This window comes from Gavialis gangeticus, unplaced genomic scaffold, assembly GCF_001723915.1.
Source record: "Gavialis gangeticus isolate Ggan-Ray unplaced genomic scaffold, GavGan_comp1, whole genome shotgun sequence".
Lineage (NCBI taxonomy): Eukaryota > Metazoa > Chordata > Crocodylia > Gavialidae > Gavialis > Gavialis gangeticus.
In genome coordinates, this window is record NW_017728997.1 from 48,550,968 (window position 1) to 48,569,742 (window position 18,775).

The 18,775-nt window shown below is 45.1% G+C and overlaps 1 protein-coding gene across 1 annotated transcript in view; it reads right to left on the minus strand.

The window, feature by feature from the left end:
* Positions 1 to 18,775, minus strand: part of DOCK3 (dedicator of cytokinesis 3) — a 791,467-nt gene that overhangs the window by 384,166 nt on the left and 388,526 nt on the right. Inside the window, exons 7-9 of the mRNA XM_019504626.1 lie at positions 16,662 to 16,746; positions 6,924 to 6,965; positions 3,810 to 3,964 (exon numbers count right to left, since the gene is read on the minus strand). Of these exons, the coding sequence (XP_019360171.1) occupies positions 3,810 to 3,964; positions 6,924 to 6,965; positions 16,662 to 16,746 (282 nt within the window). The remainder of the gene's footprint in view (positions 1 to 3,809; positions 3,965 to 6,923; positions 6,966 to 16,661; positions 16,747 to 18,775) is intronic.

The window sequence follows — 18,775 nt, forward strand, 5'->3', positions numbered from 1 at the left end:
TCTCACCATACAGATTTCCCTTGCTTTATGCTGCACATGTGTTCCTGGAAAACGGCGCATAACTCGAATTCACATAAAGGGAACACATTTTACATTGTAACAAATAGGGATACGTTCCAGGATCCCAACTGTACTGACCCCCAGACCCATTTCTACCACTTTTACATGACAATTTTGGTATTCACAAACAGCAGACAGTACACACAAGCATACGGTGGTGGTGAATGTTACCATAATGGGGACGGCAACTACAGAAACACGCGTCACAGACAACGAGTGAGGAGCACAGATCCACACAGGAGACAATAGTTTGGTGTGCATCGCTCCCACAATGCACCGCACAAAGCAGCTGACTGCAGGCTTCCACCACACCAATCGCATAAGAGTGAATTTACCTCGCATATAACAAATTTTTGGTATAAAAAAGGTCACTGCAGAAGAGCGAATTCACACATACAAAACCTGCATAAAGTGAGGGAAAGGTGTACTCAATTAACATGTTCCACTATAAGTAGTGGGATTCAAAAACCTCACTGAATATCTTTACATTCTTCAAAATGCTCTTGAAGATAGTGAATTGGAGGCAGACAAGTCTGTTTAATTATAAAACTTATCTGAGTCACTACACTAATACACTAATTTTCTCCTTTACCTGCCTCATCAGTTGGCGTTTTTTTGTGCAGGAAAAAGATGACACAGTAAGAGTTAAGACTCAAGGACTCATGGTGGAACTAGGTATGTACACAATTCCTCAAACAGCTTCTTGACAACAAATTTGATGACAACAATATGCTTATCCTGACTCCACCATAGAGATACGGTAACTTTCTTAACAACATGGTACTGTGAAAAGATACATTTGATAAGGGAAAATATGACTTATTTCATACAACACTGAGCCATGTACTGGTTCTGTCAACCATATAGTACCGCATGGTAGTCAAACTGGAGGGAAGGATGTCACCGCCAAACAACTAAACTGATACTGATACTGATATCTGTGCTCCTTACAAAGCTTTCATAATGTAGGACAAACCAACATTATTCATTCATTATTCAGTAGCAGTTTTCACTCAGTGAAAGGTTTGGATTCCATTAGCGTATCTGTTTAAGGCTCAGCCTTAGGTATACACACTTAGTTGGACATATGAACAATCCCTTGTAACAGGGAACCCTATCCCTGTTACTAGGAGACAGGGTGGTCCCTTTAAATTCAGAACCTTCCAATCACGGCCGGCCGGTCAAGCAGGGGTTAAGGCTCAAGCCCTGCCATCTAGTCAGGTGATAGGAAGGAGGAGGCCAGGATCCTACAAATGGCAAGTGGAGAAGGCCAGAGGGGCAGCAGGGAGTGGGACTCACAATGACCATGGTGTTGCGGCCGCAGTCTCTGTCGGAAGACTACGCCATGCTGTGAGCCATCTTCATGATCATCTAAAGTAAGCAGGCATGTTGCCTCTCTTGTTTCTGTATTATCATTTTTCCATTCTATGGTCTTAGAAGCCTATGTTTTATTAAAACTGGTGGTTTGGGTGAGGCTGTTTGGGGAAGGAGGAGGCCTCAGTGGAGGCCCAGCGCCAGAGAGGGTGCAATATTTGGGGGTGAGCTGACCCCAGCACCAGAGAGGACACAGGAGCCTGAGTGAGTTTTTTTTTTTGAGAGCTAGAGCCTGGGAGTCAAACCCTGATTAGTGGGGGTTTTTTGACTGACAGGTCTAGCTAGAGAGAGAAGGGGTAGGCCCACAGTGGCTGAAACCCCAACAAAGCGGAATTTACAAATACCATCTGCGAGGCTTAGGCTGCAGTGTAGGGGAGGAATGGAGCTGCAGATAGTGCCCCCTGGCATCGGGGCATATAATGGGCAGCCTCCCACTTAATTAACAACAATGAATTAACAACAAGGTGTGGCAGGGGAGAAGGCAGGCGGTTGGCCCATAACAGGAGGGTGGGGCCACCAGTAGATGGACCCCGAGCAGGTCCCCCCCACCCCCCCTCACAATAGTGCATTGGCCAGGAACTTTTCATACAGCAGTATGAATCATTGGATGTTGGTTCACCCATATGAGGGAAAGAACCCTTGGGTCTATAAAGAAACCAGGAATACAAGAGCACGCTAGCCCCAGACCCAAAGCCACAGCAGCAAGCCTTGGAGCGGCTACGCTGAATAATACAAGGCCTACAAGATCAAGCCACAAGACAACAGGCACTGTTAGCCAACATGACTGGTAACATTCACCTGTGATCAATGACCCAGGTAGGGACATGTGGCCATGGGGCCAGAGTTGATTCTGAGGTGGGAGACGAGCCACCCACATTGACAGTGGAAGTGACAATGGAGGGAAAAATGGTATGGGCTATGCTGGACTCAGGCTCATTGCAGACCATGGCATGGAGCGATGTGTTACTGGCAAGAGAGGGAAGTAGCGGACCACATAATTGTGCAATGCTGGTGCGGGGATTCCATCGAAGTCGACACAGTGGGGGTCATCCTGCAAGTAGGCGATAGGACCCGCCAGATGCTAGTTGGGGTCGCTGAGTGCTTACCCTACCCGGTAATAACTGACTGGCCAGAGTTATTGACAGAGATAGCCAGTGTGAGGCGAAAGGAGGAGATTGAGATGAGAGAAAGTTGCTGTTGGAGGCCCTGGGAGACTAGAAAGCCTGAGGCTAGATGAGAAGATGATCTGAGGGCTGAGGGATTCGCGGGTGAAACCGAACAGCTTCCTCCCGAAGAGGCTAAACAAGAGGTGGATGTTACACATTTGTGGGAGGACGAACATTTCCAGTTGGAGCAGAGTCGGGAGGCAGATTTTCGGTATGCTTTGCAGGAACACCTGGCTCAACGAAATGGTGAGGTATTACGACCAGAACTGATAAAGACAACACCAAGGTTTGAGGTAAGAAATGACCTCCTGTACTGAATTGAGCAAGAGGAGCCTGAAGGAGGGGAGGTCGTATAGTTGCTGGTACCTCGGCGATATCAACGGGCTCTACTGAAGGTCGCTCATGAGCTCCCTATAGGCAGACATTTGGGCAGGGACAAAACAGAAGCCTGCATTTGGGCAAGATTTTTTTGGCTAGGACTGTTGGGGGAAGTGGCAAGGTATTGCGCTTCATGTCCCCTGTGCCAAAAAGTGAACCCAAGGCACCCTCCAAAAGCTCCTTTAATTCTGATGCCCTTGATAGAGGTTCCCTTTGAGCGGGTGACAGTGGACATCTACCCCCAGCAGGCTCCCCCATTACATCCCTCCTTAAGCTTGTTATTCAAACTGAGTCCTTCACTTCCACTAAAATTTACACAAAAAATACCGTATTTTGATACTCTAGTATATATATCACAAAACTGCCAATCTCTTTTTATACATATTAAACAGACAGTTCAGAGATTTTTCTCCAGCCTTCGGGCACTTACACACATGCAGGGAGGCTGCTTTGACATGCTGTAAATCCAGCACGTCAGAGCAGACTCAATTAAATGAGTCTGCTGGAGCGCGGAAATTAATGTGCTCCAGCAGCCTCCAGCATCACGTGTATCAGTGTCCCTGCACTGAAAAACAGCAGCAGGGCGCTTTGAACTAAATCTCGTCAAATGAGCTTTATTTCATAGCACCCTGCTGCCATTTTTCAGCACGGGGATGCTGATACACATGATGCTCAGGCATTTTTAATTAGCACAGCTCGCTAATTAAAGTGCCCACCCCCCTCCCTCTCCCTGAATCCCAGAGCATGTCTATAAGTGCCCTTTGTTTACACCGAATTAAGTATTTGTCTACATGTGCTGAAAAGAATATAAATTAGTTGACATTCCCCTACCTGATTTGCTTCCCCTCTCGAACATCATACAAAGAAAAGAAGACATCTGTGTCCTCTCCAATTGTATTATAGGTGAAGCTCTTTAGACTAAGGAAGAAATGATGAGGTATTGGCATACGGCAAGCTTCCCCATGACGCTGGCGAATTGTATCCACCTGAATTTAAAAAACAAAAATAAGTTTTATTTTCTTCATAAATAAGAGGAATATAACTCCAACACCAGAGATGCACAGTTCTTCCTTCTCTATGATACAGAAGCTTAGTCTCAAATTAAATCCTATGAAAAAGACATATGAAAGACAAGTTTTCTGATTTTTTCTACCTCTGTTTTTCATTTGGGTAATTTCAGAAACAGATAATAAACTAGATGTGTAAAGTTACCAAGATGAAATCTATATCCCTTCCCATCAAAAAGCCCAAATCAATCCTAGTTTTCAGTCATGCTAGATAATACAGTTACTAACAAAGAGTATAACAGGGTGATGTTAGAGTTCTTCTTGTCACCTTGCATTCTTAGCCAGTATTAGAAACCTGCCGAAAGGCTGACTTTGTCTAGCAGTTGAAGAATCTTTACCACTCTGCAAAGAAGAGATGTAAAACTGGTTTTGTGGTTTGGAAAGTTCTTGAAATCAAGAAAAGAGCAGCCTCTCTAAGGAAACTCTAGAAACATCTGACTTTATAAGTAGAATACAGATTAAGCTAAGACTTATCTTTTACTATTGATGTTTGAATAACAAAACAAGATAAACCCCAAGTAACCCATACATTGGGATTAAATACACTGTGACCAACTGACATCAGTATGAAAGGAATGACAAATGTGTGCACAATACCTCAATTCTGATCTGATATTGTTTTTTAATCTGGAACTCCCTTCCCCTTGAGGCCCAAAAGTGCCCAAGCCTGGCCATCTTTTAGCAGGTGGGTTTAAGCTAAGGCATTTTTTAGGGAACTATTTTATTATTGTGTTTTGTTTTATTAGTTTTAGCGTTAGGCTCCCTCTACATGAGATGGTAAAGGTGTGATTGGATCGAATGCATGATCCAGACAATCACATCTCCTGCCATACCACACATGTATGGCAGAAGGCAAGATTATGGGCTCGCTCATTAAATCCAATTGTGCTTTAGTGCTGGTGCAGAGGGCGCCCAATCCTGGGCAAGAAGCAGGCTCCTATGGCTGGAAACCCCCTTTGGTGGCAGGGATCTCGGTCCCAGCTGTACCACACAGGCTGCTGGGACCCTAGGTCTGCAGCAGCACCCCACGTCTGCACGGGCTGAGAGGTCCACAGCTGACTGGACTCTCAGTCCTGGCTGCCCATGGGGTTCAACTGGGAACGAGAGCCCTGCAACTGATAGGGCTCTTGGTCGTGGCTGCCCATGTGGGGCGCTGTTGCAGAACTCTGGGTCCCAGGTGCCTGTGTGGCAAGCTGGGACCAAAAGCTCCCTCAGCAAAGGGAGCTTCCAGCCATGGGGGCCTGCTTCTTGCCAATTCAGAGGGAGCCCAGAATCAGGCTCCCCCTATACCAGCAATAAGTCTCCCAGCCATGGGGGTGCGTGGAGCATCCCATGGCCAGGAGATCACAATGGCTGGGAGATCATGGCAGCTACCACCTCCCAGCCACAGACTACCTATATGGGCAAATTAAAGCTGGAGAGAAACCATCTACACCAGCTACACATTTTTGAACAATAACTTTATAGCTGGCTAGACCTTTTTAAGACACTACAGTTAATTTGCACATGTAGCCAGTTTAAATTTACTGCACAATTACCTTGTTAATTGCACAATAACTAATATGTGTAAAGGGTAAGCGACCCTGAGCCTTTTTGGGGAGGGCAACATAGAAATCTATCAAACACAAATATTTTGAACAGGATTAAATATATAAGTGACAAGACGACAACAAATTGACCTTTCTGTGAAGAAATTGTTTCAAAGGTGGTGGGAATGTATTTCCTTATAAGAAAAATATTAATATTTTAGCTACTAGATCCACCCTACTTTAAAAGTCACTATCTAAAAGGAAACATTTTCTGGAAGCTTCAATAAATCAGGGTATAACAGAGCACATGCCTAATTCAATTCACTATGTCTGTTACAAGCCATCGTGGTCCTGGGAATTTTGGGAAACGTGTAGTTCTCCAGAAGGACTAAGTGCAGAGGTCTGTGACCAAGAGGGAACCAGGAGACTACTGAAAGGCTAATTAAAAGGGAGTCTTCAGGGGGATTAGGGAGTAAGCAGGGAGAAGACCTATGGTGCTGACAGACGTAACAGTTTGCCATGCAATCATCCACTGAAAACTTCTATAGACATGCAGTGACAGAAGCGCACAGCTGCACAGCACTTTAAAAATGCCTGATCAAGCAACATTATATGAGGGTTCAGGTGAAGCTGCTTTAAAGCAAAGCCCCTTCATTAATCTCTGTCAGTACAGTTGGGAGTAAGGCGTGGCTGACACATCCGAGCTCTGCTCTACATGTTGTCTTCACAATGGGAGGTGGGGAAGGGAGGGGAGTGAATTTGGTCTGGGGGTTGCCCAGCCAGCACTGGACGGTAGGGGGCTCCAATTCACCCCCTGCCCCACTTCAGCACAGCTGGGGAAATCCCACACTGAACTCGCTCCTCTCCCTTCCCCCCTATCCTAAGAGCATTGGAGTTTGGAGAGGGTGCAGAGCTAAGGGACAGATGCTGCAGACTCACAGCCTCTCTCCCCCAATCAACTCCAAAGGGGAGCTAGATTGCACACCTCCCCGATCCAACAACAAATGTCTGTTGAGTCAGTAGGGTCAGTTTAACTCATGATGTTTTCTGTGAAGCATCGTAAATTAGACTGGGGAGCTGCATGTCTGTCAGGGCCGCTAGATTAGTAGATCTTGTTCATGGGTATCATCAGGGCAGAAGCCCTGGGAACAGCTGGAGCAAAGGAAAAGGAAGCACAAATGTAGGAGAGGGAACCTGAGGAGGAGTAAGTGAAGCTTTAACATCCTTGCATGAAACACTTTACATACATTTCAATCAATGTGTAATTGTATTATTTCTTTACAGTCAGATACTCGGTCACAGTCTTTTTTTAAAAAAAAAGACATAGTGAAGTCTTGCAGCCATTTTACCTGTGATGTGCTCTGCTGGACACTGTGCCTGCTCGATAAATGCTGCAGAGGAAAAAAAAAGAAAAACAATCAAATTAGCAGTTGTTTATTATACAGGAAACATTTGCACATTCATCTTATACTGAGTTAGAACACTGTCTTTAAATATTAATTTTAAAACTTAAAATACTCCTTGTTTTCTTTTCCAGAAATTATTCCTCCAATGTGTTGCTGCTTTTTTTCTGTCCCAAGTGTGCCATTGATGACCCATTTGAGATCACAACAGACTTCTTCAGTTTATTTTCATATATCAGAATAATATCAGATATAGAATGATATACAATGTTTAGAAAGGATGGACAAGGAAAGCAAAGACATGTTGCTTTGTATGTCAAGGATAAATAAGTTTGCTCTGAGGTCTGGAACACTGTATGAGATAATACTGCTGAAAGTCTTTGGTAAAAAGAGAGAGAGAGAGAAGAACAAAAGTGACTTTATGGTAGAGGTCTACTAGAGACCTCCAAGCCAAGAAATTCTGGTTCAGGAAACATTTTTCTCAGTTAACAGAATCATACAAATACAGGACTTAATATTAATATGGGACATTATATAAGACATCTCTTGGGAAAGTAATATAGGAGGATACAGAGGACTAAATCTTGGGTGCAGACAGAAGTGCAGCTCCCTGCTGTAACTGAGAATGCTTTGCAGGAAGTGTTTGGAGTTACAAACATCTCCTGGAACAAACAGAAGTTCATTGTTGGTTCCATGGGAGAGGGGAATCTAGCTACTGGCTGGCAGCTGATTTCCCCTAGCACCAGCCCCTGTTCCCTGCTAGGCTGCAAAGTTTTCAAAATGGGAGGGAGGGAATGGGAGGTCGTTCTAAGGGTTCCTCAGCCAGCTCTGGAAGGTGGGGTGGGTGAACTGGAGCCCCTCCCCATATCAGGGGGGCTCCAATACACCTGTCCCACCCTCCAGCAGGGGCTGAAACCCCCCCAGACCAAACCCCCTCTGCTCCCTTTTCCCCACTTCCATTCTGAAAGCAGCTCAAGGCTGGCAGGCAGGCAGACAGAAGTTACAGAAGACACTTTGTTTTGAAATGTCTTCATCTGACCCCTCATATAATGAGGGGTCAGATTTTCATCTGATCGGCCATTTTTGAAGCTGTCTGCAGCTGTGTACTTGTGTTTGGTCATGACTACAGACCACTTTCTGTGCCAGATCAGACAAAAATTGTCACTTCTGTCTGTACCCCTTATTTTATTTATGTGCCTAAATGATGTATACAGAATGTAGACACTCATGCACAATTCAGCTCTGGACACACAAACCCGCATGTATCCACTAAACATACTCAGTGGTGTTGTGCTCTGACTGGGCAGGTATTCAGCAACATATGGTCACACAGCCAGGTAAGTCTTGATATTTTACAAAGACAAAAAAGCACAGCTAGATGAGAACTAGAGGTGTGCTGATATATTAGTCCCATATAGGATTGGCATAGATAACAGAAACATTAGCATTATCAGTGTGGGAATGCATCTGCTACCTGCCTCTACCTTCCTCAAAGACTTGCCTGCCACAATTAAGAAGATGGAAATAAATCTTATGTTAAACCTTGAGGTGAGTGTAAAGGATGCCAGACCACCCAATGGGAAGCTTTCTAAGTGCTCATTTTATTTAACAAAGTTGCAAACTGTTTGCTGGTGCTAATTAACTCATTAGCATGAACCAGCTAGATCCCAGCTGAGAGAGACTGCAGCCTCCCAGCTGCTCAGCTGTTCGCCGTGGGGGTTCTCCACCACTCCAGTTGTGCCCGTTGCCTCTGGAGCTTGGTTCTTGGGGTTCGTGCACCTCACTCTTCTCTCCCCAACCCGGGGGAGGTTTGTCTGGCTGATTGCTGGCCTCTTTAGTCCCCGGATGGAGCTCCTTCGCTGTTCCTTCCCCCCTCCTATCACGGCAGTTCTATGCTGCTTCTATCACCCAGCGCTGTGCCAGGGGCTGGAGTGACGAGAGATCACACTACCTACCTTCCTGAGGTCTTGCTGCCTGATCTCCAGCAGCTTAACCCTGAGGTAAGGGCTCCCTCCATGCTTTTCCAGACCAGGGTTGTCTCTTCGCATTTCTGTTTGCGACGTCCTTCTAATTCCAGGTAACCTTGCCAAGAACTGTGTCTTCTTCCTCTTCTTCCTTCCAATGCCCTGACGGCAATGTCTGGTGCCTCATCTTTCCTTTTATGTTTAGCTGTGATCATTATCGCCTTATCTATCCCTGGTGTGTGCATCTTCATTCCCCTGTTCACCTGTGTTCTGGTTTCACCCATAGTAACAGGGGCTCGGCTTACACCCTGTTACAACCAGCGATCAGCTTTTTTTGGCCAGTGTAGCTAATAATGTCACCGATAAATGCCGTGTACATATGTGCAACAGCAGCATGCACATGGCCGGGAATGCAGCCTGACAGCTTGGAGAGCAGCCTCCTGCTGGTAAGTCTGTTGGGGGAAAGAGCATGGGGGGGAAGGAAGGCATGCGGGGGAGGGGGAGGAGATCAATTCCACCCCCCCAGTGAGGAAGGGAGCAAGACAGGGGCAGGGGCAGGCACTGCAGAGCAAGGGTGGTGAATGTGACCCTGCTGGGAGCGGGACGGAGCCAAGGGCAGCTCATCTGGGGGGCGGATCCCCACCACTGTGCACATCCCCAGGGGAGGCATGTGCCTCCCCACCCCTGATTTGTGTGCAGGGTGGAGGCAGGCTGCCTCCTGTGGGCTTGGGGCCAGAGCCTGAGAGCCTCTTCCTGGCAAGGGAGCTGGGCCAGGGCTGTGCTCAGGGTGGGACAGGCAGCAGTGCAACTGGGAGGGGATCTATGGGCTTACTTTATAGCCACCCTAAAATTCCCCAAAGCCCCTTCTCCCAGCACTGCTGCTGCCTGCCCCACCCCTTCCCACCCTGAGCTCAGCCACCCCACTGGGAAGAGGCCAGTGCAGCCCCTAGCTCTGAGCCCACAGCAGGCAGCCTGCCTCCACCCTGTGCACAAATCTGGGGACGGCACATGCCCCCCATGCCTCCCCTGGGGGTGCGCTCAGAGGCAGGAAGCTGCCTCCCTTCCACCCCCTCTGAACTCCCCAGAAAAGCTGTCCATGGTTCTGTCCCACTCCTGGAAGGGTTGCATTCACCGCCCTGGCTAGGCAATGCCTGCCCCTGCCCCACTCCCTCCCTCACCTGGGGGGGCCTCGATCTAACCCCCCACCACACTTACCGGCTGGATGCTGCTTTCCAAGCTGCTAGGCTGCATTCCTGTAAATTGGCTATCAGATTGGTATCAGCTGATATGGCTGGTTAATAACTGGTCATTGGTATCGGTCAAGAAAATCTTTATCAGTGCATGCCTAATGGCTGAGAACCCTCCCTTGTTCTAGCCCGGAGGGGTTTGAACCTGTCTTTCTTGCTTCCCAGAAAAGTGCCAAGTTATGCATTGTCAAGGTGCCTCTCTAGCCTCTTTCTTAAAGCTGACTGAAAGAAGTCAGCAACAATTACTGCAAAGGAGGATGCTACAAACGGCCTACTAGGAACAGAACAAGAAGTAATATGTTCCAAATACAACAAGGAGCATTTGGGTTAGACCTTAGGAAAATTCTTCTTATGCTAAGGACAGTTTAGTTGCAGAACAGATTACTAAGGGAGGTTGTAGCATCTTCATCATTTGAGATTTTTAATAGCACTTGTACAAATAACTCAGGTGTCTTCTATGGGTTCCAGTACTATGTCTGCTGAAAGTTTGGTATTTGGCTATGGCATCATCAAAAAAACCTAACCACCAAATTCATATTTGGCTTTGGAGAAATAATATCCTCACTCATATTCTTATAGTAAATGGTCAAAACACCTCATGCTGTTCCCTTCCTCGCCTGCAACCCCTCCCCCCACCAAACAAAAAAATCCAACCCCAAATCAAAAACAGGAAAAGATAAAGATATTCAGTGCAGGACAGCCCAATGCCAGTCTTACTGCTGAAACAGATTTTTATGTAGTGGCTAAGAGAGAGGCAAAGAGGAGTTTCTTTGGTTCCCTCAGAGAATCTAAAAAAAGTCCCCATCAGTAGTGTTCTAAGCCACCTCAGCTTGCAAGCAAAGTCAAATGTTTCACACAGGGGATTAAATCCAATCTACTCCATGGCAAAAATTGTTCAGATTAATAGTTTTATCAGTTTCGTTAGTAGAAGAGAAATTAGATTTGGAAGTTATTATTATTAGGAGTAATCATTTATATAGGGCATACATATATATAATAAGAAGGTCATAATAGTACAATCATAATAGCCATCTGAATCAAACTCAGAGTATTAGAAATATACCAAATGCTCAGTTATAATGTTTCTATCCACAGTCAAAATATGGACCCTTTAAAGTCACATTGCTTCTAAAGAAAATTTTCTGTAATGTGATTAAGAATTCTACAAACCGGACTAGGGAAAGAAAAGCAGAAACTGAGCAGAAGCCTTTTTAATTTGTATGATATTTTTACACTAAAAAAATTAATAAAGATCTCCAATTCTGAATAAGGCAGCCACAGTGAAATGTCTTTGTTCCCTCCATGTTCTCTGCTGTCTTCAAAACAATATCTATGTTCTCTGCAATCCTATTTCTAAATTGATTTAGCTTCCCTTATTCCATACACAGCAATTTATTGAAATACAAGCAGTAAAGCTGCATCATATCAATCAAAATTTCTCTTTATCTAACATGATAAACTGCCTTGAGTTTTACTAGTTTGTTTAAACAAAAATCAAAGCCAGTGGAAATTACAGTTAATGAGCTTGAAATGTAAATCCCTGACATCTCTTCAAAAACAGTGTATTTTAAAGAAATTCTGGTATATTAATAATCTTTTTAAAAAAGGCAAACAGCTGAAACCTGGCTGAAATATAGTGAGTAACACTGTTTTCTTCACATCTCAGGTATTCATCCTGCAGGTATCTCAGTGATTCACAAAAAGCAATCAAAACTTGGAAAAAAATGCTAAACAAATATTCAGAAGCTAGACTCAAACCTTTCTGAAATCTGCAAATATCTGCAGAGATTTGTCCTATGCATTTGTTTCTTGCTCCCATTTTTGCTAAATAGCAGTGTCATACTGTTATTTATATGCTGCTGGGCCTGTTCTACTGACTGATATAAATTAAATCCAATGGCAACTCCAGCCATGTGGAAGGATCTGAAAACATGTTTCCAGGATTTTAAAAACTACATAAATAAAAACAAGTACTATTTAGCTTATATCATTTTTAGAGCACATATATCTTCATATGAAAAAAATAATTTGTTTTTCTTAAAGGAAAAAAAACTCCCCCAATTTAAGATGGATTTTTTTTATGCTGAAGTCACTATTGTTTAACTTTCCAATAAATAACCTGAAGGAACAGCCTGTACAAGGCGGAAGGCAAAGTGATTCTGAGAAAAAAAGATGAAAATAATGGTGTACTGTGCAAAAGCTGCAGGGACGATTCAGACATAGACACAGCTTTAAACGTTTTTTCTACATACCTCAAGGTACAAGGCAGGGCTCATGAATGCTGAGATGCTGGGACGGATGGAGTGTCCCACAGAAGCGTGGGGTGGTCGCCAGCGTGCTCGGCAGTGGACTCAGAAGTAGACCAGGAGCACTTCCGGTCCACTTCCAGGTCCTCTGTGGAGCGCACAAGGTACCCCCACCCCCCACTCAGCGATTGGTGCCTCCTGGGTCTGGCGGGAGAGAGGCCTGGGCCAATCCCCCCGTGGCCAATCGCTGTCCCCTGATTCAGGCTGAATCTGAATCTAAATCTAATATGGCCCGTTTGGCACATCCGTACTTGTTACAGACTACACTCTGAACTGCTCAAATGTTGATCGGCGCTAGTGCTAGCTTGAGCTTGGAGCAGGTTACACCCCAAGGCTAAAAACCTCCTCTGACCATCCCCCACCTGCACAGCTGTGACTTGCCACTAGAGGGCTGGTGAGCAGGGGCCTGACTAGGGGCTACAGCTGTGAGTTGCCATTACAAGGCTGGTGAACCAGGACAGGCTTCTATCCCTGCTCTAGCTCAGGTATACGAGAAGGCAGGTACCTTAAAGCTGGGGACCAGAGTTAAGGGATGGGGGTGGGGAAGGGCAGTGAAATGAAGGAAGCCAGTCACTGAAAGATAAAATAAAAAGAAAAATAAATAAAGAGGAAGTAAATTAAAGAAGGTCTTGTTTTAATAAACTGGGATTTAAGATAGGGGTATGGGGGTGCTGGTCATGCTTCCTGGGATGGATGGGAAGTGGGAGCAGTGGAGGAAGATGCTTTTGGGGGAGCTACTGCCCCTTCCCCAGGAAGAAAGCCCTAGCTCGTGGAGACCTGTTCTGGCCCCTTTCCTTGTTCCTCCCCTGTCCCCTGCCTTCCCCCCCCGACCCCTCTTGGAAATGTCCAAACTATGCCACCTGGCGAGGTGGCTTGTGCTCTGTAAGCTGTCTGCATGGGGCTGCACCCCTGGGGGTGGGCGGGCCACACCCCCAGGGGTGGGAGGGGGAGTTGGCTTGGTGCTGATACCACCCCCAGAACAGTAGCGTGCAGGGAGTAGAAAGTTTGTGCCACACAAAACAAGAGGGTGGGAGAGGGGACACAGCAACCTGGGAGGCTGGAGGATTGCAATTTAGGTGGCTCATCTGTGAGGAGTGTCCACTCATTAATGGAACACAAGCTCAGTAACACGGATCAGAGGTAAACTTTAAGTTGTCTAAAGCCTGCTTAAACTTAGTTTCAGGTGTTACTGTGTGGACAGTCCAGGAGTTAAGAGCTCCAGGAGCCACCTAATATTAATGTGTAACAAGGCCCTAAGTCTTCCTTTAAATAAAATTATGTTTAAAGGCTTTTAGCTTGTGAAAATAACCTTTCAGCTAAGAACTGAATATCACTCAACACCACTGTCTTCTTGAATCTGTAACCTGAAACAATAAGAGGTATGAACTAAGTTATGACCCCAAAACAATCCTGAACAGTAAGCTGTGATCCTGGAAGTTCTTCAGAGATAAGGTGGTGGAGGGAATTATTAGGCTCTTCTGAACCAGTGGAGTTATTCTGTAGCTGCTACTCTAGCTGTATGGTTAAGATAAACCCCAAACTAGAAAAAGAGAATGACCAATGGATCTATACAGTGGCAGATTCATTTTTCCTTCTCTTAAATACCAGCTATGTCACAGCAGGCAGGAATTTCTTAGCAAGCTTGGCTCTGTGGCATATAAGAGGTCCAATCTTTAGCTGCTATTAAAACAATATTAATGGCCACACAAGATGATTTGAGACGGTCATAATCTTTTGTATGTTAGGACAGAATTGAGAAAAGTCTATTCCATAAGACTGACAGTAATGAGTAATTTTACATTATAAAAGTAGGATTTCTTATGTATTAGCTTGTAAATGCCTGCAGAGGTTAATCTGCCTTCTTGTTAGACTATATAATTACCTATTAATACAGCATTCTGAAATCTGTATAGCTCATGAAGCTTTAAAGAAGTGAAAAAACATGTGTGTGGACAAAACCCTAGTATATGACAGAGCTGATAGTAGTGCCCCATCTGACAGACTACTATTTGCAACAGAAGGTATTGGACCGACATCACATACATTTTAGAACTATCATTATAATATCTGCAACATAAGTAAAAAGTACTGACTGAAGATGTGGATAAGAGTTTTCTGCTGTTTCTGGTACACTGACATATGAATATAGCAAGGATGGCTCATGTGTAATGTTATATCTATTAGCCACGTCTAATGGATTTTGCCTTTTTCAGTGAACCTTATATTCAGAATCTCCTCTACTTCTAATACAGTGATTAGCAACCAAGGTGCCATGCCACTTGGAGGGGTCTTGAGATCCTTCCATGAGTGCTGCAGGGTGCCACACAAATGTTAGCACTGTTAGGCATGTAGACATGATTCACAAGAAAAACCCAGTTTTCACACAAGAATCCACAGTGTTAAAACATTCTGCCCTGTTGTGGTCTTTCTGAGTTCTCTGCAATAGAAAGATTGCTCTATTATATTTCTGTAGTCAAAAGAATTAAAACTAAAGGCTAACATATTTTTGAGGCATGCCTCAAGACTATCCAGGGGTACCTCAAGTGTAAAAAGGTTGAGAACTACTGTGCCAATACTTCTTTTGCTGCACTCCAGAGGAATGCATCAATAGGGAACAGCATCAAGTGCAACAAAGCAAAAAACCTATTTTATTCTACCAGCTTAGTATTTGAAACCAAGGCCAAAGTTTTTATTGATTTGGTATATACAGTTTATATTTTACTAGAGCTATTCAACATGCTTCCTTTTCCTCTACCCTTTCTTTGCATTCTGCCCAAATGTATAGAACATCATTCCTTTTCAGAAAGAAAAGTTGATAAGATTTTACAGAAAACAAATCCAAGGTAATAAAAATAGTAACCATAGAATATTTACACCATGTCCAGACCAGCAGACATTTGTTTCCCTGGAGACAAGTAACAGCAATTCACCTTGTGCCTATGCTACTTGTCCCTGCGGAATGTCTATGCCATGCACGCTCTGGCATGCGGCAGGTTTCCCCGGGTGGGGTAGGGTAGGCTGGGGCCAGGCATTGTGCTGGGCCCTGCAGCCTTACTTGGGGTTCTGGGGTCTTCAGGGAGCTGCAGTTGTGGCGTTCCTGCAGCTGGGAGCCCGGACAGCAGCTGGAGCATGGCTCTAGGCAGCCAGGTTCTGGTTTTGGGTGGCGTGTACTGCTGCCACATGCACCATCTTGCTTTTTTTTTGCTGTGGGTTTTTTTGACCCCAGGATCTCCCAGTCAACTCCCCTCCCCATGCTGCAAGGTAGCAGCATGGGGAACGCCTGCATGCCTGATGTCTGGTGCTGCAGATGGGTCTGCGGCACCACGTACTGCATGTCTATGCTCCTCTGGATGACACATTAGTGAGTAAAAGAGAAAAAGGAAATACCAAATTTTAAACTACAGCCATGTAAACAAATCAAGAAAACAAAGGGAAGGAATAAAATTAACACAAATGTTGTAATATAACCTCAGAGAGAAAGCCTCTTGTCTATTAGAAAAACAGGTTGAAAAACCAAGAATGTTGTGGCATAAATTCCTCAACCTAGTATAAAACACAGAGGTAAAACACTAAGGGCCAGATCCTGTTCCATCTATTAGGTACCTAAGTCCACTTAGGCCTCTATTCGATCCTATCTGAACCTATTTAAGTCCCTGAAAAAACATTAACGTGCCAACTTTGTAATACACCATCAACCTAGCCTTAAGACTAAGTCACAAAAAACTGTAAACAGGAGCAGGACCAACCCACCTTTTGAATTGTTTTTCAGCAATTTCAGGAGGGTGAAGGATTAAGGCTTTTAAGTGAAACTTAGAGAACAAATGGGTGAATAGGGTCTGGTCCTCACAACAGACGTCTCTTAGAAAGAATCCTGACATCACAATTGACCTGATTTTTCATTTCATATCTACTTTGGACTGAAAATAACTAAAACATTATGTGACTCTGGAGCCTTTATAAGGATAAAGCAAAATTTTACAATCCAAAAGAATATCCATCTCTATTTGTACCAGCTATATAATGGCAATAAAAGGAAACTAACAGTAAGAGTGGTCAAAAAATGTAATTATATTCATATTCTCGTTTCCCCCCAAGCATACAATGTAAATAAGAAAATGGAACCTTTTGTAAACTGAAAGAAAAGACTCTCCAAGTCAAAGTTCTTACCATTTTATAAAGGTCTGAAACACTGATCTGATCTGAATCCACCACCTCAAAGTCCTTCCGAGGAACTAGATCCAGGCCCAAATGCCTATGGAGGAGAGAGACAAATAGAACAACTATCAGTACAGCATATAATGTGTTTCTTATTTATCTTCCCTACATGCATTCTCAGAGACAGACACTGGAAACACCAAGATGTATGCCATCCCTCTGGTATCCTTAACTAGAAAAAGGAAATAATTTTTCTAAACTAACTCACCAAATAAATAAAAATAAGCAACAAACAAATATTGGCCAGCTGCTGATATGGACTAAACCAGCTGGCTTCAACAGATTCACAGAAGCTATAGAAATTTACTTTGGCTAAGGATGCGGACACTCTGCAGACAGGCAGTGGGGAAGCCAAGCAGCTTGCCCCCTGCTTGTGCCTTTGCCTTGCCACACAGGCCCCCTGCCTGCCGCCACTGCAGCTTTGGGACCTCCCTTCCCCATCTGCCTCTGCTCTCCCTCCTGCCCCTACCCACAACCTCTCTGCCCGTTTCTCTGTCCCCTCCAACTTCTGCTCCTCCCTCCTACCACCCCTCACCCTTCCTCCACATGGCAGGCTCCCTCCCTGTTCTCACCTGGAGCACTGAGCATGGCTCCAGCCCCAGCTCTGTCGCAACCACATGGGCTGCATGCTGCAGCTATAAGCCAGGCTAGACCTGGGCTCCGTGCCCTAGGCTGCAGCATGCATGGAGCCTGCTGGCATGGAGCAAGGTAAGGGGAAGAGGGAGAAGGGCAGGTGGGGGAGCAGTGGCTGCACGCTGGGGTGGGGGGGAGATGTGGGGCTGCAGAGGCAGCGGGGAAGGGGGAAAAGGCAGCAGCTTCATCTATGGACCCAAGCATGAGCAAGTACTGGAGCCAGAGCCACAGCAGCTGCCTGCCCACCTCCATTGCCCTTGTACTCAATGCTAAGATTAGGGGCTTTTCCCCCCCATGTGAAATGGGGGAGGGAGGGGAATGGACCTCATCTTATAATTGAGTAAATACAGTATTAGGCCATAGGGTTAAAATAGAGGATGACCATGCTCCTTTTCTCTTCTGGCCGGTGTGCACACAGGACAAAATAGAACCCCGAACTGAGTAAATGCCAGGTACTTCAGCTTTACCCCTGCATACTTGCTATATAGGCAAGTAAAATGAAATATGTCATAGCCTTATTGTGATATGGCATGTAGGCAAATTTGTTTCATAAAAGATGGGAAGTTTAATGTAAAAAGTAATTTAGAATTAAGGTTCTGCCCAAATTGGATCATAGGAACGTAGGGTTCGAAGGGAGTGCATACACACATCTGGTTCAACCCGCTGCTCTAGAAAGGATTGTCCCTGACTATAAACCACCCCAGCTAAGTGTCTGCCTTACTTGCTTTTATAATCTTCCAAGGATGGAGACTGTACGATTTCTCTACGTAGCCTTTTCCAGTGCTTGACAACCCTCATAGTCAGAAGTTCCTCCTAATCGCCAACCTCAATTTCCTCTGCTGCATCTTGAGGCCACTGCCCCTCAAGTAAATTCAGTGAGTTCTTTTACTAACTGAAGGAACAAAGAATGCAACCATAGAAAGCCCTATTCATAGATGTAGGGTTGGAAGGGACCTTGTAGATCTTCTAGTCCAACCCCCTGCCCTGGGCAGGCGAGAAAACCGGGCTCAAATGACCCCCGCTAGGTAATCGTCAAGCCTCCTCTTAAAGACCCCCAAGGTAGGAGCCAGCACCACTTCCCTTGGAAGTTGGTTCCAGTTCCTAGCCACCCTGACTGTGAAGTAGCACCTTCTAATGTCTACTCTAAACCTACTCTCTAACAACTTATGGCCGTTATTCCTTGTTACTCTGGGAGGCGCTCAGGGGAACAAGGTCTCTCTCAAACCCAGCTGGTCCCCCCAGTAAGTTTATAGACGGCCACCAGGTCCCCCCTCAGCCTTCTCTTGCAAAGGCTGAACAGGTTCAGGTCCTGTAGCCTCTCCTCATAGGGTCTGCCCTGCTGTCCCCAGACCATGTGCATGGCCCTCCTATTCAGCAAGTCATGTAGTCTATGGGAAGCAGAGAATAGAAAAAATCCTTTTCTTCCCATTTTA